Raw genomic sequence first — 26,007 nt, 5'->3', positions numbered from 1 at the left:
CGTTACCTGCCCCCGGCCACACAGGTGTGTCTGATCAGCGCCACGCTGCCACACGAGATCCTGGAGATGACCAACAAGTTCATGACCGACCCCATCCGCATCCTGGTCAAACGGTCAGCTCACACACACACACACACACACACACACACACACACACAGGACCCCATCCGCATCCTGGTCAAACGGTCAGCTCACACACACACACACACACACACACACACACACACACAGGACCGACCCCATCCGCATCCTGGTCAAACGGTCAGCTCACACACACACACACACACACAGGACCGACCCCATCCGCATCCTGGTCAAACGGTCAGCTCACACACACACACACACACACACACACACACCGCCATGCATCAGGGCTGCTGAAACCTATGAGAAAAAAAAAATGATAGCATCTTGTTGTCATAGCAACAGTGAAACATGTAGTAGTTTATTATTATGAAGGGACAGCAGGCAGGGATTAGAGTTCTCCGTCTCTAGACGGGTTTCTGTCAGTTGGAAAAAGAGGGGGAACAAAAAGAAAGACAAAAAGTTGCATGTACATTTTGTGGTGGTTCAGTTTTGACTATCCAGTGAAATCATGTGAGGCATTAAAGTGACGCTGCTGTAAACCAGTAAAGCCAGAGCCTTGGTGTTAGCCAATCAGAAACAGGGAGGGATCTGTTGTAACTTGTCAGCCTGGAGGGAGGAGCTGCATGAGTGGAGTTAACAGATGTAACGTGGATTTTTCACCAATTAAAAATGGGTAGCTGATGGATGACGTCATCTGAGAGCAGCTTCTTTGGTAAGTTGGTGTCTCAAATCACGCACTTCCGTTAGTGCACTGTCTGTAAGTACACTTAGCTGACAGTACACTGACCGGCACAGAGCGCGAATTTCCACAGTGAAGGGTGTCTCAATTGGCGCACTTCCCGTTGTGCCCTTACCGGAAATGACGGTCGCCACAGTCGGCATCAGGCGAGCCGACCACCTGTCAGATCCGGCAGACCCGACCGGGTGGGCGTGGTACCAGCCGGAGCGGCGGCCGGCCCGCCTGATGTCGACCGGAGCCGCGGCCGGCTTTTGTTTTCGGTGGTAAAGTTCTCCAGAAGTAGACGTGTACACATCCTATCTTCAAAATAAAAGCATCACCACTGCTTCTAAGGTACTAGAGTTTTATTTTTGTAAACAACCGGAAGTGGCTGCACTTTGCACAATCGCTAGCTTGAGAGTTATCCGAAAACGTCGAAGCAATTTTCAAAACAGACGTTATTTGGACAAACTGACCACATATTTGGAATCTACATGTTTACTTTCTCGCCTGAAAAAAAAATAAAACCTAATAAAGTGACATATTAACAGTCGGAAAACGAAAAGTCATCTCAGCTTTTTTAGCTAGCTCCTTGCGGTCAGCGGTGCCGTGAGGGTGAGAAGTGTCCATCGCTCCACACTCTGTTTTGAGTGGACACCCGGGTATTTGCAGTGCACTGCATTTTGTTAGTATTTTCAGTGTGAACACACTTATGCACTCAAAATACTAAGAGGAAGTGCAGACGTGCGATTTGAGACACAACGAGTGTCTGTTCCCTGTTGAGGTTCAGGTTTACTTTATACTTTATTTGAATAGGGACAGCAGATTAATGGTCATGTGATGAAAGCTGAATGTTAATCTCCGTGTTTTACAGCTGCTGTCACCAACTTTGTGATCGGTCATTTATCTTTAACATGAAGAAGATTCCAGTAAATGTCCACATGCCAACATGGACGTGTTGATAGTGAAGGAAGACTCGACGATTCAAAAATAGATCAAACTGTGAAAAACAAATGCAGATGAGATGATGACAGATGAGATGGTTAATTATTCGTGTGACTACATTCCAAACTGAGTCGAGCCCTGAAGAAAGTATCAGTTTTGTTGAATAGATCAAAACATTTAAATTAAAAGTAAACTTACGATAATTAAACTGCTCAGCATCACCTTCCTCCTGTACACTGCTGTGGGTGTTGACTATTTAAAGAGTGTAGGTTAAAGTTTAAACTTAAATGCTGTGTTAGAGAACAGAAGGGCTAATACAGCATTTAACTTTTTTACTTGAAACCTTTGGGAAGCGATGACACGGCAGAAAGGGGCCGCTCTTACAGCGTGGAGCAGTGCATCGTGGGGAATATGAACTGGCCTGGAAAAAAAACTGCAGCAGGTCTGACAACAAACCAAAAACCATAAAAACACACACACAGACACACACGTGATGGGGGTGATGTGTTGGCGCGGGCTGATGATGTCATGCTCGTGCGCCCGCAGTGACGAGCTGACCCTGGAGGGCATCAAGCAGTTCTTCGTGGCGGTGGAGAGAGAGGAGTGGAAGTTCGACACGCTGTGCGACCTGTACGACACGCTGACCATCACACAGGCCGTCATCTTCTGCAACACCAAGAGGAAGGTGGGACCGCACACACACACACGCACACACACACACACACACACACACACACACACACACACACACACACACACACACGTCTCCAGGCTGCAGATTGGTTCAGACCCACTTGAAATGATTTAGTAGATCAAGACACACAAACAACCTGTGTGTGTGTGTGTGTGTGTGTGTGTGTGTGTGTGTGTGTGTGCGTGTGCGTGTGTGTGTGTGTGTGTGTGTGTGTGTGTGCGTGTGTGTGTGTGTGCAGGTGGACTGGCTCACAGAGAAGATGCGTGAGGCGAACTTCACGGTGTCGTCGATGCACGGCGACATGCCGCAGAAGGAGAGAGAGTCCATCATGAAGGAGTTCAGGTCCGGGGCCAGGTGAGTCACATGACCGCCCCTCTGCCTGCTGATTGGCTGTTGATTGACAGCTGACATGCTGACGTTACTGATCGTGTTCTTATCAAGAAGCTGAATCATAACGTCCTGTTCACTCTGAGCTGTGAATACACAGGACCCAGTGTCTTACTGTGTGTGTGTGTGTGTGTGTGTGTGTGTGTGTGTGTGTGTGTGTGTGTGTGTGTGCAGCCGTGTGCTGATCTCCACAGACGTGTGGGCCAGAGGTCTGGACGTCCCTCAGGTCTCCCTCATCATCAACTACGACCTGCCCAACAACAGAGAGCTGTACATCCACAGGTACACACGCTCACACACACACACACACTCCCATCTGTCCTGCTGTGTGTTCAGGTGTTCAGGTGTGTTCAGGTCGGCTGCAGGTAAACTGAGCCCCACCTGAACAGCAGGAAGCATTTTCCTCCTTCACATGAATGATGTTGTATCAGTTTAGCAAAATAACACTGAGGGCCTCTGGACTTCTCTGAGGGGCCTCTAAAGGTCTCTGAGGGGCCCCTGGAGGTCTCTGAGGGGCCCCTGGAGGTCTCTGAGGGGCCCCTGGAGGTCTCTGAGGGGCCCCTGGGGGTCTCTGAGGGGCCCCTAAAGGTGTCTGAGGGGCCCCTGGAGGTCTCTGAGGGGCCCCTGGGGGTCTCTGAGGGGCCCCTGGAGGTCTCTGAGGGGCCCCTGGGGGTCTCTGAGGGGCCCCTAAAGGTGTCTGAGGGGCCCCTGGAGGTGTCTGAGGGGCCCCTGGAGGTCTCTGAGGGCCCCTGGATGTCTGTGAGGGGCCCCTGGACTTCTCTGAGGGCCCCTGGAGGCGTCTGTGGGCCCCTGGTGGTCTCTGAGGGGCCCCTGGGGGTCTCTGAGGGGTGTCTCTGAGGGGCCCCTGGATGTCTCTGAGGGGCCCCTGGATGTCTGTGAGGGGCCCCTGGAGGTCTCTGAGGGGCCCCTGGGGTTTGCCCACATAGATGATGGATGTTTCTGAAAATGCAGTTTCATGTCTTTGTTCTTGAGGTGATTTTGGCTGGAACTTTCTGGAAAAGTCCTGAAAGTCTCTGACTGCCGCTCCTCTCTGCCCTCCTGTTCAGCCAGGATTAGGATTAGGATTAGGTTTAGGATTAGGATTAGGGTAACTCGGGCCCTCTCTTGGTGTCCTCACGGCTCCCCCTTGAGGTGGTCTTTCTGGGTCCCTGAGCCGTTTAGTTTTGGTTGGTGAACCGAAACAGAATCGGCTCCTTTTTGCTTTTCCAGTTTGAACGTGTTAATCCTGACTCCTCCCCCTTCCTGTCCCAGGATTGGTCGGTCTGGTCGTTACGGGCGTAAGGGCGTGGCCATCAACTTTGTGAAGAACGATGACATCAGGATCCTGCGAGACATCGAGCAGTACTACTCCACCCAGATCGACGAGATGCCCATGAACGGTAGGAAGCTCGGCATCCCGGCGGCGTCCCGGCGGCGTCCCGGCGGCGTCCTGTGGGCGTCCCGTGGGCGTCCCGGCGGCATCCTGTGGGCGTCCTGTGGGCGTCCCGTGGGCGTCCCGGCGGCGTCCCGTGGGCGTCCCGTGGGCGTCCTGTGGGCGTCCCGTGGGCGTCCTGTGGGCGTCCCGGCGGCGTCCCGGCGGCGTCCTGTGGGCGTCCCGGCGGCGTCCCGGCGGCGTCCTGTGGGCGTCCCGTGGGCGTCCCGGCTGCTCGCTGCTGTGCGCCGCCTCGCTCTAACTCCTGTTCTCTTCTCTCTGCAGTGGCTGATCTGATCTGAGGCGGGACGGGACGGGACGGGACGGGACGGGGCGGAGCTGCTGCCTCGGCCTCCTTTTCCTTTTATTTCCTGTTAATTACTGAACTTCTGTTTCATTTGTGGTTTTTTATTCTTCTTTTTTTTTATAGTTTTAGGCCTGAATCTGTCCCAGTTTGTGGTGACTGTTGCTTCTGCTTTTTTGTAAATAAAAAATGTTTTGGTTCCTCACCTCCGTCTCTTTCTTTTTTTCATCTGTTACGTCACTGCCACTCAGCAGCTTCTCTGTGTACTTTTACTTTTTAAAGTATTTTTTTTTAAAGTCAGTACTTTGACTTTTCCTTCAGTTTTGTCTTCACTGCCGTTTGAATCAGATCCATCACAGAGAACAGACTGTGGAGCCTTTCACATTAAAAGCCCAGTTAGCAAAGATGAGAAGAGGAACCTGCTTCTACTGTTTGTCATTTTCCAAATTTCACAATAAAAGCTGTACCATGGAAAACTGCAGCGAGGACCATTTAGACTCAACTGGCAAAAAAAAAAAAAAAAATGAATAAGTGTGGACGATGAGAACCACATAGACTCCACCATAACGTTACGTGTCAGTTGAGTGTAATGTCCCTTTAAAAGCATGCAGTGTGCAGCGTGTTCTCTGGAAAAGATCCCAGCTAACACAGTTACTGTTTGGAAAAAGGAGCTCAGTCACTTTTACTGCCAGGACATTTGACATGAGACACTTTGGACTTTTACTGCAGGACATTTTTACTGCACTACTTCTACTTCTACTGCAGTCACATACCAGCAGAGGAACAGTACTTCTACTTCTACTGCAGTCACATACCAGCAGAGGAACAGTACTTCTACTTCTACTGCAGTCACATACCAGCAGAGGAACAGTACTTCTACTTCTACTGCAGTCACATACCAGCAGAGGAACAGTACTTCTACTTCTACTGCAGTCACATACCAGCAGAGGAACAGTACTTCTACTTCTACTGCAGTCACATACCAGCAGAGGAACAGTACTTCTACTTCTACTGCAGTCACATACCAGCAGAGGAGCAGTACTTCTACTTCTACTGCAGTCACCTTGCCCTGCAGACTCTTATTGTGACAGGCTCTTAGCCAGTATGACTTCCCTTTGTAACCCTAACCCTGCGTATGTCTGGGGCTTTTATTGTGTAAACATGTAGTGGAATGAGAGACACGTTAATATACAAGGACAGAGGAGGCAGAGGTGGTCGAGCGAGCTAGACAGTGAATTGAGAGAGAGAGCAGAGTCAGCAAAACAGCTCTGGTTTTGAGTCACAGCAGACACACACACACACACACACACACACACACACTGGGGTGTAAACTGTATCCTCCAGCGACACCTGGCGGAGGTGTTACTACTGATAATGGTCATCTTTATTTGTGGGGCGCATCAAAAATAAGATTAAAAAAAAAATGAAATCAAGTCATAAAGTCATCAAGTTTTAAGAAACTATCTGGAGTTTAAAGACATGAAAAGACACTGATGGTCCAAAGACGATAAAAACACGTAAAATCAGCTCTTCGTTATTCAGGGTTTATTTGCGTCGAGGGGCTGCAGGAGCTTCTCCAACCTGCCGCTGCACCTCCTGACCACCGGCGGCGGCAGAGAGCCTACACCCGGAAGTAGCAGCACCGCAGAAGAAGATTATGAAACCATGGTGGAGGTGACGGCAGCCTGGGGAGAGATGTCACACCGTCCGGAGGTGTGTGTGTTCGGTGTGTGAAGCTGCGGAGCTCCGACATGCTGCGGCTGCTCCAGCGGGCCGTGCCGCGGCCTGCCTGCCGCCTGCGGGCTCCCTCTGCCCGGGCACTCAGCGGCGGAGCCCCGGGCTCCTCCTCCGCCAGGGTCCGCAGGACTTTCCTGGACTTCTTCGAGCAGAGACACGGACACCGGGTCGTGCCGTCCAGCCCGGTGCGGCCCCGGGGGGACCCGAGCCTGCTGTTTGTCAACGCCGGCATGAACCAGGTGAGACACTCGGTGTGAGGACTCGGTTTACCTGCGGGGCGGACACACCTGCGGGAGGCGGGACGCAGGACGCAGGGCGCAGGACTTCCTGTTGGGCTCCGAGCGGCTCCGCTGCTGAGGGGTAACCGGATAAAACTGAGCATCAGGTCGCCCTCAAAGTGTCCTGTTGTGGTCAGTGATAGAAATGAACTGTCCACAGACTGAAACTCAATAATTAGACAGAATAATAACACTTTTATTATATGACAGTGACATAAAAATGACGCACGGGCCGCATGTGGCCCCCGGGCCGCGGGTTGAGCAGCCCTGGTGTAGTCTATAGCGTGCGACTATTCCAGCGTGTGTATTCTACATTGTACATTGGTTAATATCGGTGACCCCCCCTCTCTTGACAAATGAGGACTTGACCCCCCAGAGGCGGAGTCGGATTTGCGCCCCTGGCCAATCACAGCTCAGCAAAGGTGCTCCGTCTTTGGCGCTTTCTAATTTCTTTTTTTTTATTATTATAATTATTATCATTATTCCGTGGAGCCTGGATTGATGTCATATTTCTGAAAAATTCATTTCTTTCAGAAACTTTTCAGAAAGACAGTGAGCAACTGACCAAGAAATGACAGGAAAATCTGCATGGAATTAGTAAAAAGTTGCAAGATAATGACCTGGAAATGGAAAGATGATAATTATTAGAAAGTTATAAAACAGCAACAACAACAAAAACTAGGGAGATAATGACCGTGAAAATCTCTTTATAATTATTGGAGTTCTGTCTTCTGAATGATCTGACAGAGAGCTGCAGGTTTCCAGGTCACTTCCCTGTGACCTTTGACCTCTCTGCTCAGACTCGGTGCTGTGTGGTCGGTTGGGTTTAAACGCTGCTGCACTTCCTGTCGCAGTTCAAGCCCCTCCTCCTGGGCACGGCGGACCCCCGCAGTGAGATGGCGTCGTACCGCCGCGTCGCCAACAGTCAGAAGTGCGTGCGAGCCGGCGGCAAACACAACGACCTGGAGGACGTGGGCCGGGACGTCTACCACCACACCTTCTTCGAGATGCTGGGCAGCTGGTCCTTTGGAGACTACTTCAAGGTCAGCCCACACACACACACACACACACACACACACACCTGATCCAACACACACACACACACACACACACACACACACACACACACACACCCCTGATCCAACACACACACACACACACACACACACACACACCTGATCCAACACACACACTCACACACACACACCTGATCCCAGCTGGCCTGACTTCTTTCAAAACTCTGGAGAAAAACAACGAGCAGCTTAACAAGAAAATGACCTGAAAATTAGATTTTAAAAAAAAAAAAAAAAAGTGAGAAAATGATCAGAACTTTGCACACAAAAAAGAGATTATTATTATTATTATCAGAAAATTATTAAAAAAAAAAAAAAAAAACACTTTGGGAAAATATCCAGAAAACAAGATTCATAATTGTTATAATTATACATTTAAAATATTAAAAAAATATTTGATTTTGACTAATTTCAGCTGCTTGCTGCCTTCCTCCGTGTTTCTGAAAGACATCAAATGAATCGGCTCAGGTTTCAAAGGGTTAACTGTGTTTGTGTGTGTGTGTGTGTGTGTGTGTGTGTGTGTGTCTGCTCAGGAGGAGGCGTGTTCGATGGCGTGGACTCTGCTCACAGAGCATTATGGGATACCTCCTGACAGGCTGTATGTGTCGTACTTTGGCGGGGAGGCGGCGGCGGCTCTGCCGGCGGACGAGGAGACGAGGCAGATCTGGCTCAGCCTCGGGTGAGTCGGGGCGGGGCGAGGCGGGGCGGGGCGAGGCGGGGCGAGGCGGGGCGGGGCGAGGCGAGTGGAGGGTGGAGAGTGGGTGAGGTGGTGCTGTGTTGCTTCGGAACACAAGAACAGAACGCGAAAGGAAAAAGTGACAGGAGCTCAGTTTTCCCAGGCTCTGTGAACGCATCGGGCCTCAGTGTGTGTGTGTGTGTGTGTGTGTGTGTGTGTGTGTGTGTGTGTGTGTCAGGGTTCCTGCAGAGCGCCTGCTGCCGTTCGGCCTGAAGGAAAACTTCTGGGAGATGGGCGACTCGGGCCCCTGCGGCCCCTGCACCGAGATCCACTACGACCACCAGGGGGCGCGGGACGCCGCCGCGCTCGTCAACGCAGACTGTCCCGACGTGGTGGAGATCTGGAACCTGGTGTTCATGCAGTACAACAGGTTCACACACACACACACACACACACACACACACACGACCCACTCATATCAACCCTTTCAAATTTGAAGTAGTTCACCTTTAGTACTCTGTGTGTGTGTGTGTGTGTGTGTGTGTGTGTGTGTGTGTGTGTGTGTGTCCTGCAGGGAGGCGGACCGCAGCTTGCGCCCCCTGCCCCAGCACAGTGTGGACACCGGGATGGGCCTGGAGCGGCTGGTGAGCGTCCTGCAGGGGAAACGCTCCAACTACGACACAGATCTGTTCAGCCCGCTGATGGACGCCATCCAGCAGGTACACACGCCCCAAACATCCCGAAACACTCTGAAACACCCCGTAACACCCCCAAACACCCGGTAACACCCGGTAACACCCCGTAACACCCCGTAACACCCTGTAAACAACCCATAACACCCGGTAACATCCTGTAACACCCTGTAACACCCCGTAAACACCGTCTAACACCCTGTAAACAACCCGTAACACCTGGTAACACCCTGTAACACCCCGTAAAAACACCGTCTAACACCCTGTAACACCCTGTAAACACCCTGTAACACCCTGAAACACCCCGTAAACACCACCTAACACCCTGTAACACCCCGTAACACCCTGTAAACACCATCTAACACCCCATAAACACCGTCTAACACCCTGTAAATACCCCGTAAACACCGTCTAACACCCTGTAAACAACCCGTAACACCCTGTAAACACCCCGTAAACACCGTCTAACTCTCTGTAACACACTGTAAACACCCTGTAAATACCCCGTAACACCTTGTAACACCCTGTAAATACCCCGTAAACACCGTCTAACACCCTGTAAACAACCCGTAACACCCCGTAAACACCGTCTAACACCCTGTAAACAACCCGTAACACCCTGTAAACACCCCGTAAACACCGTCTAACTCTCTGTAACACACTGTAAACACCCTGTAAATACCCCGTAACACCTTGTAACACCCTGTAAATACCCCGTAAACACCGTCTAACACCCTGTAAACAACCCGTAACACCCCGTAAACACCGTCTAACTCTCTGTAACACCCTGTAAACACCCTGTAAATACCCCGTAACACCTTGTAACACCCTGTAACACCCTGTAAACACCCCGTAAACACCCTGTAAACACCCCGTAAATACCCTGTTAACACCCCGTAACACCCTGATAACACCCTGATAACACCCTGAAACACCCCGTAAACACCGTCTAATACCCTGTAACCCCCTGTAAACACCCCGTAAATACACCGTAAACACCCCATAACACCCTGATAACACCCCGTAAACACCCCGTAACACCCTGTAAACACCCCGTAAACACCCTGTAACACCCCGTAACACCCTGTAAACACCCTGTAACACCCTGATAACATCCTGTAACACCCTATATCACCCTATAACACCCTGAAACGTCCTGAAACAATAAAATGCCTCCACCATGCCCCCGGTCACAGGACTCTGACTCTTTGGCTGGAGAAAGCTGATTGGAGCTTTGCTAACATGTGACTTCCTGTCTCGTCCCCCAGAGGGCCGGGGTGGGGGGGTACCGGGGCAGGACGGGCGCGGCGGACCAGGGGAAGGTGGACATGGCGTACCGCGTGGTGGCTGACCACGTCAGGACGCTGGCGGTCTGCATTGCTGACGGCGTTAACCCCGGCATGTCCGGAGCAGAGTGAGTCAGAGACACTGAGGAGGACGAGGAGGACAGCTATTTATCTTTTAATTTTCAGGATTTTTTGTTGCTTAATTTCAGTTCATTTCCTTGAAGTTTTGTGATTCTAAAAAGTCCTGCTCTCACTCTCACTGCTGCCCTGTTCTCTCTCTGTGTGTGTGTGTGTGTGTGTGTGTGTGTGCAGGCTGGTGTTGCGGAGGATTCTGCGCCGTGCGGTGCGTTTCAGTGTCGAGGTGCTGCAGGCTCCACCGGGAGCGCTAGCCAGCCTGGTTCCCACCGTCGTTCACATCCTGGTAACACATCCATCACCACTGTGGCCCCGCCCACCAGCCCTGTCATCACTCTGACCCCACCCACCACTTCCCCTCATCACTCTGGCCCCGCCCACCACCTCCCCTGTCATCACTCTGGCCCCGCCCACCACCCGCTGTCATCACTCTGACCCCGCCCACCACCTCCCCTCATCACTCTGGCCCCGCCCACCACCCCCCTTGTCATCACTCTGGCCCCGCCCACCTTCCCCTGTCATCACTCTGGCCCCGCCCACCACCTCTCCTTTCATCACTCTGGCCCCACCCACCACCTTCCCTCATCACTCTGGCCCCGCCCACCTTCCCCTGTCATCACTCTGGCCCCACCCACCACCTCCCCTCATCACTCTGGCCCCGCCCACCACCTCCCCTCATCACTCCACAGCAGATATTAGTGTTATTATAAGTGATGTTTTGTTCATTTCTTTAGCATCAGTAAGATACACTAAGATACAGTGACTGGGTCTGATTGATTGATCAGCTGATCGGTTGATTGATCAGTTGATCGGTTGATTGGTTGTGTGTGCAGGGCGATGCGTATCCGGAGCTGCACAGAGAGGCAGAGCGGGTGAGTCGCACAGCGTTTACACTTTCAGTTTTACTGAACATCAGCGTCAGCTCCTGAAACACCTCTCGTCCAATCAGATCGCAGCAGCGGAGCTAACCGCTGTCTGATTAGAAATGGCACACGGCTGAGCCGCTGTTGCCGGGCGGGTTTCAGTGTGCGCTCTCTGGGTTCTCCCGCAGGTCATGGAGATCATCGACGAGAACGAGGCTCAGTTCCTGTCGTGCCTGCAGCAGGGCAGCCGCCTCATGGACCGCACGCTGCACAGGATGGACCGGCAGCAGGCCTTCCCAGGTCAGGACCCCCGGCACCTCTGCACCCCACCCCGGGACCGCCGGCCCGGTGACACCCAGCAGACAGACTGGTAGCTCAGACTGGTTAGTCTGAGCAACCAGTCTGAGCAGCCAGTCTGGTCTAATGAACATCATGAACTGATGAAGCCTCTTGGATAAGAGGCGAACCGTCTTCTAGACACATAACTAAGTCCAGCTGACCTGGTTCAGTTTCCCTGAGACCACAGCTAACAACATGCTAGCTAATGTTTTCCCACAGCTAACAACATGCTAGCTAATGTTTTCCCACAGCTAACAACATGCTAGCTAATGTTTTCCTGTAGCTAACAACATGCTAGCTAATGTTTTCCCACAGCTAACAACATGCAAGTGATGCAATGCATTTTGGGAGGTTGAGTATAACCAGTAAGCCCCTGCTGCATACACAAAAAAAACTTTGCCATCTAATATTCATGCAGCCGTGTACACAACATCCACGCACTGCACAGGTGAAAGACACAATGTACTCCACCTGACAACCTGACCACCTAACGACCGAACCACCTGACCACCTGACGACCCGACCACCTGACCACCCAACGACCCGACCACCTAACGACCCAACCACCTGACCACCTGACTATCCGACCACCTGATGACCTGACAACCTGACCACCTGACGACCCGACCACCTGACCACCCAACGACCCGACCACCCGACGAACCAACGACCTGACCACCTGACCACCTGACTATCCGACCACCTGATGACCTGACAACCTGACCACCTAACGACCCGACGACCCGACCACCCGACCCCCTAACGACCCGACCAACTGACCACCAGACGACCCAACCACCTGACCACCTGACTATCCGACCACCTGATGAACTGACAACCCGACCACCTGACAACCTAACGACCCGACCACCTGACCCCTTAATTACCCAACGACCCGACCACTCGATGAACCAACGACCTGACCACCTGACGACCCGACCACCCGACCACCTGACGACGCGACCACCTGACCACCTGACTATCCGACCACCTGATGACCTGACATCCCGACCACCTGACAACCTAACGACCTGACCACCTGACCCCTTAATTACCCGACGGCCCAACCACCTGACCACCTAACGACCCGACCACTCGATGAACCAACGACCTGACCACCTGACGACCCAACCACCGACCACCTGACGACCCGACCACCTGACTATCCGACCACCTGATGAACTGACAACCCGACCACCTGACAACCTAACGACCCGACCACCTGACAACCTAACGACCCGACCACCTGACCCCTTAATTACCCGACGACCCAACCACCTGACCACCTAACGACCCGACCACTCCATGAACCAACGACCTGACCACCTGACGACCCAACCACCCGACCACCTGACCACCTGACTATCCGACCACCTGATGACCTGACATCCCGACCACCTGACCCCCTAAAGACCCGACCACCTGACCACCTGACGACCCAACCACCTGACCACCCAACGACCCGACCACCCGACGAACCAACGACCTGACCACCTGACCACCCGACCACCTGACCACCTGACTATCCAACCACCTGATGACCTGACAACCTGACCACCTAACGACCCGACCATCTGACTATCCGACCACCTGATGACCTGACATCCCGACCACCTGATGACCTGACATCCCGACCACCTGACAACCTAACGACCCGACCACCTGACCCCTTAATTACCCGACGACCCAACCACCTGACCACCTAACGACCCGACCACTCGATGAACCAACGACCTGACCACCTGACGACCCAACCACCCGACCACCTGACGACCCGACCACCTGACCACCTGACTATCCGACCACCTGATGAACTGACAACCCGACCACCTGACAACCTAACGACCCGACCACCTGACCCCTTGATTACCCGACGACCCAACCACCTGACCACCTAACGACCCGACCACTCGATGAACCAACGATCTGACCACCTGACGACCCAACCACCCGACCACATGACGACCCGACCACCTGACCACCTTACTATCCGACCACCTGATGACCTGACAACCTGACCACCTGACGACCCGACCACCTGACCACCCAACGACCCGACCACCTGACCCCCTAAAGACCCGACCACCTGACCACCTGACTATCCGACCACCTGACGACCCAACCACCTGACCACCTGCTTGCTGTGAACAGCACTGCGCATCTCCAACACAGCCGTCGTCTGTCTCTCTTCCTGCCCTCCTGCCTCTCTTTGGTTGGGTGCTCGATGCCACTCGATGCCCCTAGGCTGGTTACGGTTATGGTTATGGTAAGTCGAAACATCACAACATGACAGAGAGACTGATGTGTGTGTGTGTGTGTGCGTGCGTGTGTGTGTGTGTGTGTGTGTGTGCAGCGGCGGTTGCCTGGTCCCTGCACAGGAACCTGGGCTTCCCTCTGGACCTGCTGGAGCTCATGCTGGAGGACAGAGGGGTCGGACTGGACCGGGACGGACTCGAACGCCTCATCAGTGAAGACAACCAGAAGGTGAGATACACACACACACACACACACACACAGGCTGTGGTGTGTGATGGGAGCAGAGGTGTGTGTTGCTGAGGTTCATGGCTCCTTCAGTCCAGCTGACAGCCAGATCAGACCATGAGACCATGAGACCAGTGTCAGGGTCAGGGTCTGGGTCAGCGTTGTTGTTGTTGTTGTTGTTGTTTGACCAGTTTGATGTGATTTTATTGTTTTTATGTTGGAGGTTTTATTGGGTTTCAATACAGTGATGAGAAAATGATCCAATTTCTGATAACAATAAAACACAACCTGAGTCCTTGTAATGTCTCTGTCTCTCTGCCTGTCTGTCTCTCTCTCTCTCTCTCTCACTCTCTCTCTCTCTCTCTGTCTCTCTGCCTGTCTTCCTGCCTGTCTGTCTCTCAGCGGGGTTCTGAGCCGTCCTCGTCGTCTCAGTCTCAGGTGTCTCTGGACGTCCTCAGCCTGGCCGAGCTGCAGCGGCGTGGCGTCCCTCACACCGACGACCGGCACAAATACGCCTACAGCCTGCAGGACGGCCGCTACGGTGACTTCCTGTCCCAGTCTGATCCATTAAAGAACCAGGCCACAACACAAGGCAGGGGAAACAGGTTCACTAAACGTGTGTGTGTGTGTGTGTGTGTGTGTGTGTGTCAGTGTTCCCAGCATGCCGTGCGACGGTCCTGGCCCTGTACAGCGGGCAGGCTCTGGTGTCGGAGGTCAGTGAGGGTCAGCGCTGCGGCGTGCTGCTGGACCGGACCTGTTTCTACGCCGAGCAGGGCGGACAGTCACATGACCAGGGCTTCTTCACCCGGGACGACCTGCAGGTGAGGGCCAGGCTCACCAGTTTGTTGACTGATGGATTTACTGACTGGTTTTACACACCGCTGTGGAGGTGTGTGTGTGAAATGTGTTCCTGCAGCTCAGAAACCTTTCAAAATGTCTTCACCGAGCAGACCGAGGAAAGACCCAAGGCCAGAGACGATAAAGCTGCTCAGCTCACAGAGCAGCACCGAGTCACGTTACGAGTTAGGCTACGAGTCAGGCTACGAGTTAGGCTGGGGTTAAGCTACGAGTTAGGCTACGAGTTAGGCTACGAGTCACGTTACGAGTTAGGCTGCGAGTTAGGCTACGAGTTAGGCTACGTGTTAGTCTACGAGTTAGGCTACGTGTTAGTCTACGAGTTACGCTACGTGTTAGTCTACGAGTTAGGCTACGTGTTAGTCTACGAGTTAGGCTACGAGTTACGCTACGAGTTAGGCTATGTTACGTTGTGCTATGTTGTTTTGTGTTGCACGATGTTACGCGTTATGCTACATCACCTTATGCTACATTAAGCTACGCTACGTCACATTAAGTTACTTTATGCTACATTATGCTATGTTACGCTACATTATCCTATACTGTTATGTTACACTATGCTATCTTACGCTGCGTTACGTTACGTTATGCTGTATCACCTGACATGTCATCATGTTACGTTACTTTACATGTGGTTACGTTGTGTCTTATTACGTTACAGTACACTAGGTTACGTTACATAACACAACACGACTCCACAACACGTTACATAACATAATGTGACATCACAGTAGGTCATGTCATGTTCTGCTCTGGAATGTAACATTATATATTATATAACGTTACGTTATGTTGCGTTACATCATTTAGCAGCTTAACTTACATTTTTATTGAATTGTTTATTTAGGTTTACGTGCTGGTGTGTAGATGACGTAAATATAATCTGAAGGTTCATAACGCACGGACCCTTTAGACTCAGCCCTGTGTGTGTGTGTGTGTGTGTGTGTGTGCAGGACGTGGTGTTCCCGGTGGAGGCGGTGGTGCAGGCGGGGGGGTTCGTGGTTCATCAGGTCACGGCAGCAGAGCGCCTGCAGACCGGAGATCAGGTGACGCTGCACCTGGACCAGGTGAGCAGGACAGGAGGGGGGTGTGTCTCAGCTACAGGATGGGAGGGGGGTGTGTCTCAGCTGCAGGACGGGAGGGGGGGGGTGTCTCAGCTGCAGGACGGTGCCCAGGTGGAGCCCTGTCAGTGATGTCATCTGTCCATGTCCATGTCATTATTTGTGTGTGTAGTTATTTCTTTTGTCTGAATAAAAGCCCGACCCCCAGCACCTCCAGCTGGGACGGTCCCGGCTGATGGGGAATCACACGATGTCCCGTCTCATGTCCCGTCCAGTGTCTTGTCTGTGTTCCTTACCTGTTCAAAATGTAGTCAAATCTCCTGTGGTGCCCTTCGCCCCCAGGCCCAGCGTCTGGCCTGCATGGTGAAGCACACGGCCACGCACCTCCTAAACTTCGCCCTGCGGCGGGTCCTGGGCCCCGCCGTGCAGCAGAGGGGCTCGCACGTCGCCGCCGACCGCCTCCGCTTCGACTTCAGCGTCAAGGTACGCCACCGCCACCCAGTTAAAACCAACCAAACAAACATAAAGTACCACAGCTGAGCGGCAGGACGGGACGTCCCAGCTCAAACACCAGCATTTAACCCTTTGAGCCCCGAGCAAGCCGCCTCATTTCCCTCACAAACACACAGGGGAGTGAAAAAAGAGAATTAAGAGAATTATTTAAAAATTAAAGGAAAGGAGAAAATGTCACAAAAGCTTTATTTATACTTAGATATTTAAAGTTGTTACATTTTTACATTTTTTTCTCTTTTCACTGATATTTTTTTTTTTTTTTTGATGATTTCTCAGTTTTTTTTTTGTTGTTGCTGAGTCAGCTAACCAGTTAGAGAGCACACACTGCTGCCTTCGTGTGTGTGTGTGTATGTATGTATGTGTGTGTGTGTGTGTGTGTGTGTGTGTGTGTGTGTGTGTGTGTGTGTGTGTCTCAGGGCTTAGTGTGTGTGTGTCTCTGGACTCAGTGTGTGTGTGTGTGTGTTTCAGGGCAGTGTGGGCGGGGCTGAGCTGCAGCAGGTAGAGAGCTGCGTTCAGAGCATCATCTCAGCCAATCAGAGGGTTTACACCGAGGAGCTTCCTCTGGAGCGAGCGCGGGCCGTCCCGGGCCTGCGCACCGTCGACGAGGGTAAACAGAGGCAGGGATACGGTGGCGGTGCTACGGCAGAAAGTAGGTCGGCCATGTTGGAAGTCGGGGCTGGATCCCACGGCTTGTCTTGGTCAAAGAACTCTGAAAGTGAAACCAAAACAAATGTGTGCTGTTGTGCCTCCTTCACAACAGTTTCTGCGCTTTGTGGCGCCGTTCTGTCCGACGGCACATCGCCCGCTCACATCAAATTCTCAAATTCTGCGTACTGCACCTTTAAGTCAAATCAGAACTCCTGGCCTTTGAAAGTGAACTCTTCTAAAACGTGAGAAAATTAATTGGATTTCTTCCAAAAACACTTCACATTAAAGATGAAAGTACAAGAAAATTATCATAAAAGTACGAAAAATGTATCAAAATTTGAAAGAAAAAAAATGATAAAATTGCAACAAAATTATTGAACAATAAGAAATAAGAATAATTTGCCTTCCATGTAACTGCTTCATAATAATTGCAGTATTTCTATTTATTATTATATATTTAAAATTACTTTATTGCTAAATTACCATATTGCTAAATTACCGTGCTGATTGGCCAGTGTGTTACCCTGCTGACCCCCCCACCTGTCCTCAGGTGTATCCCGACCCGGTGCGGGTGGTGTCCGTGGCGGTGCCGGCGTCGCAGCTGCAGACGGACTCACAGACGTCAGTGGAACTCTGCTGCGGAACGTAAGAACCCAACCTGCACACCGTCCCTGCTGCCCTGCACCAGCCCATCAGACTAGAGCCAGTCCAGTTAATAAAGTTAATCAAATTCTTAGAGTTGTTAAAATTAATAAAGTTAATCAAGTAGTTAGAGTTCTTGAAGTTAATAAAGTTGTTAGAGATGTTAAAGTTAATAAAGTTAATGAAGTAGTTAGAGTCAATAAAGTAGAGTTAATAAAGTAGTTAAAGTTGTTAGGGTTAATAAAGTTAATAAAGTTAATAATGTTGTTAGAGATGTTAGAGTTAATAAAGTTAATAAAGTAGTTAGAGTTAATAAAGTTAACAAAGTAGAGTTAATAAAGTTATTAAAGTAGTTAGAGTTAAAGTTAATAAAGTAGTTAGTTAATAAAGTTAATGAAGTAGATAGAGTTCAAGTTAATAAAGTTAATAAAGTTGTTAGTTAATAAAGTTAATAAAGTAGTTAGAGTTGTTAAAGTTAATAAAGTTGTTGAAGTTAATAATATTAATAAAGTTAATGAAGTAGTTAGAGTTAAAGTTAATAAAGTAGTTAGAGTTGTTAGTTAATAAAGTTGTTAGAGTTGTTAAAGTTGTTAAAGCTAATAAAGTTAATAAAGTAGTTAGAGTTATTAGAGTTAATAAAGTAGTTAGAGTTGTTAAAGTTAATAAAGTAGTTAGAGTTAAAGTTAATAAAGTTGTTAGAGTTGTTAAAGGTAATAAAGTTGTTAGAGTTAATAAAGTTAATAAAGTTAATAGAGTTGTTAAAATTAATAAAGTTAATCAAGTAGTTAGAGTTCTTGAAGTTAATAAAGTAGTTAGAGTTGTTAAAGTTAATAAAGTAGTTAAAGTTGTTGAAGTTAATAATATTAATAAAGTTAACAAAGTAGTTAGAGTTGTTAAAATTAAAGTTAATAAAGTAGTTAGAGTTAAAGTTAATAAAGTTGTTAGAGTTGTTAAAGGTAATAAAGTTGTTAGAGTTAATAAAGTTAATAAAGTTAATAGAGTTGTTAAAGTTAATAAAGTTAATAAAGTAGTTAGAGTTGTTAAAGTTAATAAAGTTGAAGTAGTTAGAGTTGTTAGAGTTGTTAAAGTTAATAAAGTAGTTAGAGTTGTTAAAGTTAATAAAGTTAATAAAGTAGTTAGAGTTGTTAAAGTTAATAAAGTAGTTAGAGTTGTTAGAGTTAATAAAGTTAATAAAGTTGTTAGAGTTGTTAAAGTTAATAAAGTAGTTAGAGTTGTTAAAGTTAATAAAGTAGTTAGAGTTGTTAGAGTTGTTAAAGTTAATAAAGTAGTTAGAGTTGTTAAAGTTAATAAAGTTAATAAAGTAGTTAGAGTTGTTAAAGTTAATAAAGTAGTTAGAGTTGTTAGAGTTAATAAAGTTAATAAAGTAGTTAGAGTTGTTAGAGTTAATAAAGTTAATAAAGTAGTTAGAGTTGTTAAAGTTAATAAAGTAGTTAGAGTTGTTAGAGTTAATAAAGTTAATAAAGTTGTTAGAGTTGTTAAAGTTAATAAAGTTAATAAAGTAGTTAGAGTTGTTAAAGTTAATAAAGTAGTTAGAGTTGTTAGAGTTAATAAAGTTAATAAAGTAGTTAGAGTTGTTAAAGTTAATAAAGTAGTTAGAGTTGTTAGAGTTGTTAAAGTTAATAAAGTAGTTAGAGTTGTTAAAGTTAATAAAGTTAATAAAGTAGTTAGAGTTGTTAAAGTTAATAAAGTAGTTAGAGTTGTTAGAGTTAATAAAGTTAATAAAGTTGTTAGAGTTGTTAAAGTTAATAAAGTTAATAAAGTAGTTAGAGTTGTTAAAGTTAATAAAGTAGTTAGAGTTGTTAAAGTTAATAAAGTTAATAAAGTAGTTAGAGTTGTTAAAGTTAATAAAGTAGTTAGAGTTGTTAGAGTTAATAAAGTTAATAAAGTAGTTAGAGTTGTTAGAGTTAATAAAGTTAATAAAGTAGTTAGAGTTGTTAGAGTTAATAAAGTTAATAAAGTAGTTAGAGTTGTTAGAGTTAATAAAGTTAATAAAGTTGTTGGAGTTGTTAAAGGTAATAAAGATGACGGTTGTGGCGTCTCTGCCGGCAGACACCTGCTGCACACCGGAGCCATCCAGGACCTGGTGATCGTGTCCGAGAGACAGATGGTGAGGGGCGTCAGCCGCGTGGTGGCCGTGACGGGACCGCAGGCCGCACAGGTGAGACCCCCACCGCACAGGTGAGACCCCCACCGCAATACTGCAGCTGATCCAGACCAGGATCAATACTGCAGCTGATCCAGACCAGGATCAATACTGCAGCTGATCCAGACCAGGATCAGTGCTGCAGTGAGCGGTGTGGTGCTGCTGTGTCTGATGATGATGAAGCAGGGCTGACACTAGAACAGTGAACTGTTCCTTTAATCTGTGTCTGGGAAACACGTCTGACAAGCTGTGTGTGTGTGTGTGTGTATCTGTGTGTGTGCAGGCCCGGGAGACCGGCCAGGTGTTGGCACAGGAAGTGGACTCTCTGTCGGCACGGCTGTCAGGCTCCGCCCCCTCCTGCCTCGCCACCGCCCAGCGTCTCGCCAAGGAGGCCGGCGTCCTCACTGACGTATGTACCCATGATGCTTTGCGGCACAGAGGTCAGGGGGAGGCGGCTTGTGACCGGAAGAAAATGCTGCAGCAAATCAAAACCTTTTGTCGCGTGTTTTTGAAAGAAATGAAAACTGAGAAAACTGTATTTATAACACTTGCTAACTCTGTGTGTGTGTGTGTGTGTGTGTGTGTGTGTGTGTGTGTGTGTGTGTGTGTGTGTGTTCCCAGGCGGTGGACAGTGCGCTGATGCCTCAGTGGCAGAGGAGGGCGCTGCAGAGTCACCTGCGAGCTCTGCAGAGGAGCAGCAACACCAACATCAGGAAGCTGGAGAGCCGCCAGGTGACGTCCTCAACTCTCAGACACACAGCTGACTCAGCAAAACCCTCCCCGCTCAGGGACTACTTTCCTCGCTCAGGGACTACCCAGGGTTTCCGTTACCCGGTAATTACCGGACTTTGACTGGTAAAATCTGCCGAAGTCCGGTAATTTTTAACCCCTCCAGTCAAATTGTCCGGTGAAAATATTCCCTCTAAGCACAATTTGAATTTTATTAAAACAGTCAATTTCCACGTCATTTTATTAAAAAAAAAAATAATAATAATAATAGCATGCGTGATCCCTGTCTCCAGTGTACCAGCAGGGAGAGGTTTTTCTCTGCAGAACCGGATCAAAACAGCGCAGCAAAGTCGCCTGGGGCAGGTTCAACAAACTCCGAGTCTGACCCCGAACTCTGAGCTGATCGACTCTGAGAGAGGAAACTCTTCAGGACAAGAGACAGGAAGGTTTTCGGTTCCAGAACAGCTGATTTGAGTTAGTTTGATCAACTCGGAGTAGCTTCACCTGGAGTTAAGCGCGTGACCCACAGCTGGAAAAAGACAGCGTCAATGGAGCCCCGATTTGACGAGTCACCATGGCAACAGGGAAGCGTCGGGCTGCGTTTTCCACCGCAGTTGAATTGGAAATCTTAATGCATTCATACAGAGTTTGAACGTTTTTTTTTCCCAAAAAAAAAAAAAAAAAAAGTGCAACACCGCTGCAGCAGCAAAGCAGAGGGAGACGGCGTGGGAGAACACTGCTGCTCGTGTCAGTGCGTAAGTTTAAATGTAGTCCGTTCCAATCACAATAATATTACAGGGGAAAACTGCTTTAGGTGCAATCCCGCGGGGGAGAAGCGCACTTGGCGGCAGTTTAAGATGAAATATAAAAACATTGTTCAAACAGGTAAGACCTCAGCATAAACATCTATGCGCGGTCTCCCGACGAATATTTAATTCTCTGCGCAGGAACACTGCACCTTCATCCACGGCATCGCTGTTGAAAGTACATGCCATGTTCGTGAAAAAATGTCGCCACCTAACTACTAATGGACTTATAATGAAGGCCTACTGACTGTTTTTTTTTTTTTAATTATTATTATTATTATTATTATTATTTTAAATAACAGACGGCAGAACTAATATGCCACGCCAAAACTGGCCTGCTGACTGAATGAATGAGGAAGTTTAATGCCGTGTGTGGCTGAAAGAGGGCGGACGGACACAGAGAGAAACTCGAGGTTTCATGAGAAAAACCTGGTCCCGACCAGGTTAGTTTCATGGAGTCTGTTACTGCAGTAACTGACCGAGAGCTTAAGTTACCTCCCTCTGTGAAACAGGCTAGAGTTACCCCTCTGTCTCTGCTTTGAGTTACCTCCCTCTGTGTTTCCCTCATTTCAGGGTCAACAGACTCAGAGTTTTCACTAAACCTGCTTTGAGAAATTGACCCCTGATGTGTTTTTTTTGTTTGCAGATTGTAGTTGCTTGATGTTCATGTTAAAAGAGCGCAGGCTTGTGCAATATTTATTCATTTATTTTAGAAGTTACGCACTTGAGTCAATTGACGGCACTCATTTTATTTGATACAGCCCGCTTTTCAATAAAAAGATTACGCTATAAATTGACATGCCTTGATATCATTCTTATATAGCCTGCATATAATTTTAAGCTCAATAAATTCAGATAATATTTGACCGGAATTTCAAACATTTGTCTGGTAAATTGAAAACCTGCCGGTCACGTTGTCCGGTGCCAATTTTTTCTAGCGGAAACCCTGGGACTACCTTCCCCGCTCAGGGACTACTTTCCCCGCTCAGGGACTCCTACCCCGCTCAGGGACTACTTTCCCCGCTCAGGGACTACTTTCCCCGCTCAGGGACTCCTACCCCGCTCAGGGACTACTTTCCCCGCTCAGGGACTCCTACCCCGCTCAGGGACTACTTTCCCCGCTCAGGGACTACTTTCCCCGCTCAGGGACTACTTTCCCCGCTCAGGGACTACTTTCCCCGCTCAGGGACTCCTACCCCGCTCAGGGACTACTTTCCCCGCTCAGGGACTACTTTCCCCGCTCAGGGACTACTTTCCCCGCTCAGGGACTCCTACCCCGCTCAGGGACTCCTACCCCGCTCAGGGACTACTTTCCCCGGCGGAGGAGGACGAGGAGGAGGAGGGAGCGTTTCAGTTTGAAAAAGTCCTGAAAACACAACATTGATCAGGGTTTTGTTGGTTCTGCTGTCAGAAGCTCTGAAGGGTTCTGTGGGTTCTGAAGGGTTCTGTGGGTTCTGAAGGATTCTGAGGGTTCTGTGGGTTCTGAAGGGTTCTGAGGGTTCTGTGGGTTCTGAAGGGTTCTGTGGGTTCTGAAGGGTTCTGAGGGTTCTGTGGGTTCTGAAGGGTTCTGTGGGTTCTGAAGGGTTCTGTGGGTTCTGAAGGGTTCTGAAGGGTTCTGTGGGTTCTGTAGGGTTCTGTGGGTTCTGAAGGGTTCTGTGGGTTCTGAAGGGTTCTGTGGGTTCTGAAGGGTTCTGAAGGGTTCTGTGGGTTCTGTAGGGTTCTGCAGGGTTCTGAAGGGTTCTGTGGGTTCTGTGTGTCTGCAGGCTGCTGAGCATGCCCAGTCTGTGCTGCAGAGGAACCGGCAGGAGGAGCTGCTGGTGGACGTGGTGGACACCGACTCGCTCTCGGTACGGACACACACACACACACACACACACACACAGCCTGTCCCACCCTGCAGGGACACACACACACACACAGCCTGTCCCACCCCGCGGACACACACACACACACACACACACCCTTTGGACCCTGAGCCCGTTGGCCTGACACTTTTCAAAAACTCAGTCAGGAAGAAATCAGCAGTAAAAGGACCTGGAAAATTAACCTTTCAAAAAAAAAAAAAAGCCTTGGCACAGTGTCCAGAAAACTGTATACGCACATATATATATTTTATTTTCAGGTCATTTCTGTTTTTGTGTTTTCTGTTTTTGCTCGTTTTCTTGTAACTTCTTGCTGTTTTTTTTTTTTGTGGCTCGTTTCTCGTTACGTGGCTCTGAGTTTGAAATGAATCTGCTCGGGTGCCAAAAGCTTAATGACAGAAACACTGCGTCCCATTCAGGTGCTGTGGAGTTTATAGTAAATTCCAGTTCCCTAGCAGGAAGTGCACCTGTAGGATCAGGGCGCTGACTCAGCGCTGTGGACGGAACAGGAACAGGAAGTTCAGATTGTTGTTGGTTTGAAAAGTTTTTGTTCAGATTTTCGGTGACGTGTTGAAAGCAGCTGCAGAAAACCAAAACATGACTCAGCAGTTTTACTCTGAAGAGTTTCATCAGTTTCAGTGACTCAGGCCTTTCAGCGTGCAGAGATCATGTTGCTGAAGACATGAAATGGAAAAAAAAAAAAAAAACACGTTGAACAGCAGACAAAACCCTACCCATGCTGCGTTCAGGGGAACTTGGAAATCTGAATTTCTTCCTCTTGAAAGCATTCATTTCCCCTGCGGTGACTCGGCGTTTAGCAGCACGTCACCGCAGGGGAAGTGAATCCCTGTGGCCGACACGGGGATCAGGCTCGCCCCGAACGGCAAAGACTGGAGGAGTAAAAGTGAAAGTGACGAGAAAAACTGCAGAATTTCTACTTTTTCTCTGAGAGGTGGGAGCTTTTACACCGTCCCGTCAATCTGCTGAGGACCTGAACGCAGCAGAGCGTTGATCTGGTGTCGCATCTCAGAACTGATCAGGACAGGGAAACGTGACGCTGCGTTCGGGTCCCTTGGTGCGTTCGGGTCCCTTGGTGCGTTCAGGGTCTCTGCTGCGTTCGGGTCCCCTGCTGCGTTCAGGGTCTCTGCTGCATTCAGGGTCCCTGCTGCGTTCAGGGTCCCTGCTGCATTCAGGGTCCCTGCTGCGTTCAGGGTCCCTGCTGTGTTCGGGTCCCTCGGTGCGTTCACGGCCCCTGCTGCGTTCGGGTCCCTCGGTGCGTTCAGGGTCCTCACGGCGTCTCTGTTCCAGGTGGTGATGAAGACGGTGAACCAGCTGAGCGCCGCCGCTCCTCACAGCCTGGTCATGCTGCTCGCACACCAAAAGCATTCTGGGAAGGTTCTGTGCGCCTGCCAGGTGCCAAAGGTAACCCGGGGGGAGGGGAGGGGCAAAAGGGGTGGGGGGGGGGGGGGGGGGGGGGGGGGGGGTCTTCACAGTGAATATGAATGACATCACAGACATAGTAAAAGTGTGTGTGTTTGAAACAGTGCGAAGCGTCTGATTGGCTGTTCCCCCTCAGGGCTCGGAGGCGCTGCCGGCCCGTGATTGGGCGGTGGCCGTGTGTCGTCACCTGGGCGGCAGCGCCGGCGGCTCGGCGCTCGTCGCCAAGGGAACAGGAAGCAGCAGTGACATCACGGAGGCGCTGAGGTGGGCGGAGGAATACGCCCGCCGCAGAACGAGCCAGGAGCCTTGTTAACACACTGACCTCTCTCTCTGTGTGTGTGTGTGTGTGTGTGTGTCTCACTGTGTGTGTGTGTGTGTGCGTGTGTGTGTGCGTGCGCGTTTCTTTGTTTTAGAAGAAATAAAGGTGCGAGTCGCTCTGATTGGTTCGTCACTTTATTTTCATTCTTTCCAGTGCAAACGTTTGTGAGAACCATGTAGAGTCAACCATCAGATTTAACGCTTACTCTGCGTTTCCTGTCAGTTGAGTCTAAAAGGTCCTCACTTTAATCAACATCGTCGTCCCGCATGGCGCCATCAGGTGCATGCTGGGTAATCTGTCTCTACTTAATATATTAAGATCCCGACTCCCCGTCTAGAATAAAACTGAGCCCGTCTCCAGTCCCCAGGTTAGATACGTCCTCTCCTCAGCGGCGCCCCCTTCAGGCCGCCCGCCGCTCACAGCAGAGTCACCTTCAGCCACTGAGGACACACAGCAGGACACACTGTCAGTGACCTGATTTACAGAGGGTCAGTGAACACCACATCCACTCAGCAAACACTTACAGAAATGTTACAGGTGGTCAGTGAACGCAACAGTCAGTGAACGCAACAGAGGGTCAGTGAATAAATGTCACAGGCGGTCAGTGAACGCCTGAGAGGGTTAGTGAATAAATGTTACAGAGGGTCATTGAATGTCACAGAGGGTCAGTGAATGCCTCAGAGGGTCAGTGAACGCCTCAGATGGTCAGTGAATAAATGTTAGAGGGTCAGTGAACGCCTCAGATGGTCAGTGAAAAAATGTTACAAACGGTCAGTGAATTAATGTTACAGATGGTCAGTGAACGCCTCAGAGGGTCAGTGAACGCCTCAGATGGTCAGTG

General features: G+C 49.5%; 4 protein-coding genes across 8 annotated transcripts in view; 3 read left to right on the top strand and 1 right to left on the bottom strand.

Annotated features, from left to right (window-relative positions):
• LOC115357249 (serum response factor-like) overlaps positions 1–269 on the top strand; it is a 28,544-nt gene extending 28,275 nt beyond the window's left edge. Inside the window, exon 9 of the transcript XR_003928084.1 lies at positions 119–269. The gene's annotated coding sequence lies outside the window, so the exon portion shown is untranslated. The remainder of the gene's footprint in view (positions 1–118) is intronic.
• eif4a3 (eukaryotic translation initiation factor 4A3) overlaps positions 1–4,772 on the top strand; it is a 9,161-nt gene extending 4,389 nt beyond the window's left edge. Inside the window, exons 7-12 of the mRNA XM_030048696.1 lie at positions 1–113; positions 2,297–2,435; positions 2,683–2,798; positions 3,006–3,113; positions 4,104–4,231; positions 4,549–4,772. The exon at positions 1–113 is cut by the window's left edge and continues 29 nt beyond it. Of these exons, the coding sequence (XP_029904556.1) occupies positions 1–113; positions 2,297–2,435; positions 2,683–2,798; positions 3,006–3,113; positions 4,104–4,231; positions 4,549–4,565 (621 nt within the window). The 3' untranslated portion in view covers positions 4,566–4,772. The remainder of the gene's footprint in view (positions 114–2,296; positions 2,436–2,682; positions 2,799–3,005; positions 3,114–4,103; positions 4,232–4,548) is intronic.
• Positions 4,773–6,202: 1,430 nt separating this feature from the next.
• The window catches only part of aars2 (alanyl-tRNA synthetase 2, mitochondrial (putative)), a 41,539-nt gene continuing 21,734 nt past the window's right edge, over positions 6,203–26,007 (top strand). Inside the window, exons 1-22 of one of the 3 annotated variants that reach the window (XR_003928083.1) lie at positions 6,203–6,543; positions 7,437–7,625; positions 8,189–8,334; positions 8,570–8,761; positions 8,906–9,050; positions 10,292–10,437; positions 10,622–10,730; positions 11,278–11,316; positions 11,496–11,607; positions 14,000–14,130; positions 14,530–14,668; positions 14,779–14,948; positions 15,936–16,049; positions 16,386–16,526; positions 17,025–17,163; positions 17,756–17,849; positions 19,917–20,025; positions 20,294–20,419; positions 20,632–20,742; positions 23,309–23,392; positions 24,716–24,829; positions 24,984–25,234. Coding sequence is in view for 2 of the 3 variants with exons in the window: in XM_030048637.1 (XP_029904497.1) it covers positions 6,319–6,543; positions 7,437–7,625; positions 8,189–8,334; positions 8,570–8,761; positions 8,906–9,050; positions 10,292–10,437; positions 10,622–10,730; positions 11,278–11,316; positions 11,496–11,607; positions 14,000–14,130; positions 14,530–14,668; positions 14,779–14,948; positions 15,936–16,049; positions 16,386–16,526; positions 17,025–17,163; positions 17,756–17,849; positions 19,917–20,025; positions 20,294–20,419; positions 20,632–20,742; positions 23,309–23,392; positions 24,716–24,829; positions 24,984–25,160 (2,952 nt within the window). In the remaining variant the exon portion in view is untranslated. Of the gene's footprint in view, positions 6,544–7,436; positions 7,626–8,188; positions 8,335–8,569; positions 8,762–8,905; positions 9,051–10,291; positions 10,438–10,621; positions 10,731–11,277; positions 11,317–11,495; positions 11,608–13,999; positions 14,131–14,529; positions 14,669–14,778; positions 14,949–15,935; positions 16,050–16,385; positions 16,527–17,024; positions 17,164–17,755; positions 17,850–19,916; positions 20,026–20,293; positions 20,420–20,631; positions 20,743–23,308; positions 23,393–24,715; positions 24,830–24,983; positions 25,288–26,007 lie in introns of those variants that run through there. The other 2 variants (XM_030048637.1, XM_030048626.1) reach the window with 2 other exon arrangements.
• LOC115357229 (calpain-2 catalytic subunit-like) overlaps positions 25,283–26,007 on the bottom strand; it is a 123,436-nt gene continuing 122,711 nt past the window's right edge. For all 3 annotated transcript variants that reach the window (XM_030048650.1, XM_030048656.1, XM_030048661.1), the window contains exon 21: positions 25,283–25,606. In XM_030048650.1, the coding sequence (XP_029904510.1) occupies positions 25,583–25,606 (24 nt within the window). In that variant the 3' untranslated portion in view covers positions 25,283–25,582. The remainder of the gene's footprint in view (positions 25,607–26,007) is intronic.

Source organism: Myripristis murdjan, chromosome 1 (assembly GCF_902150065.1).
Source record: "Myripristis murdjan chromosome 1, fMyrMur1.1, whole genome shotgun sequence".
Taxonomy (NCBI): domain Eukaryota; kingdom Metazoa; phylum Chordata; class Actinopteri; order Holocentriformes; family Holocentridae; genus Myripristis; species Myripristis murdjan.
This window is presented reverse-complemented; position numbering and strand designations above follow the sequence as displayed.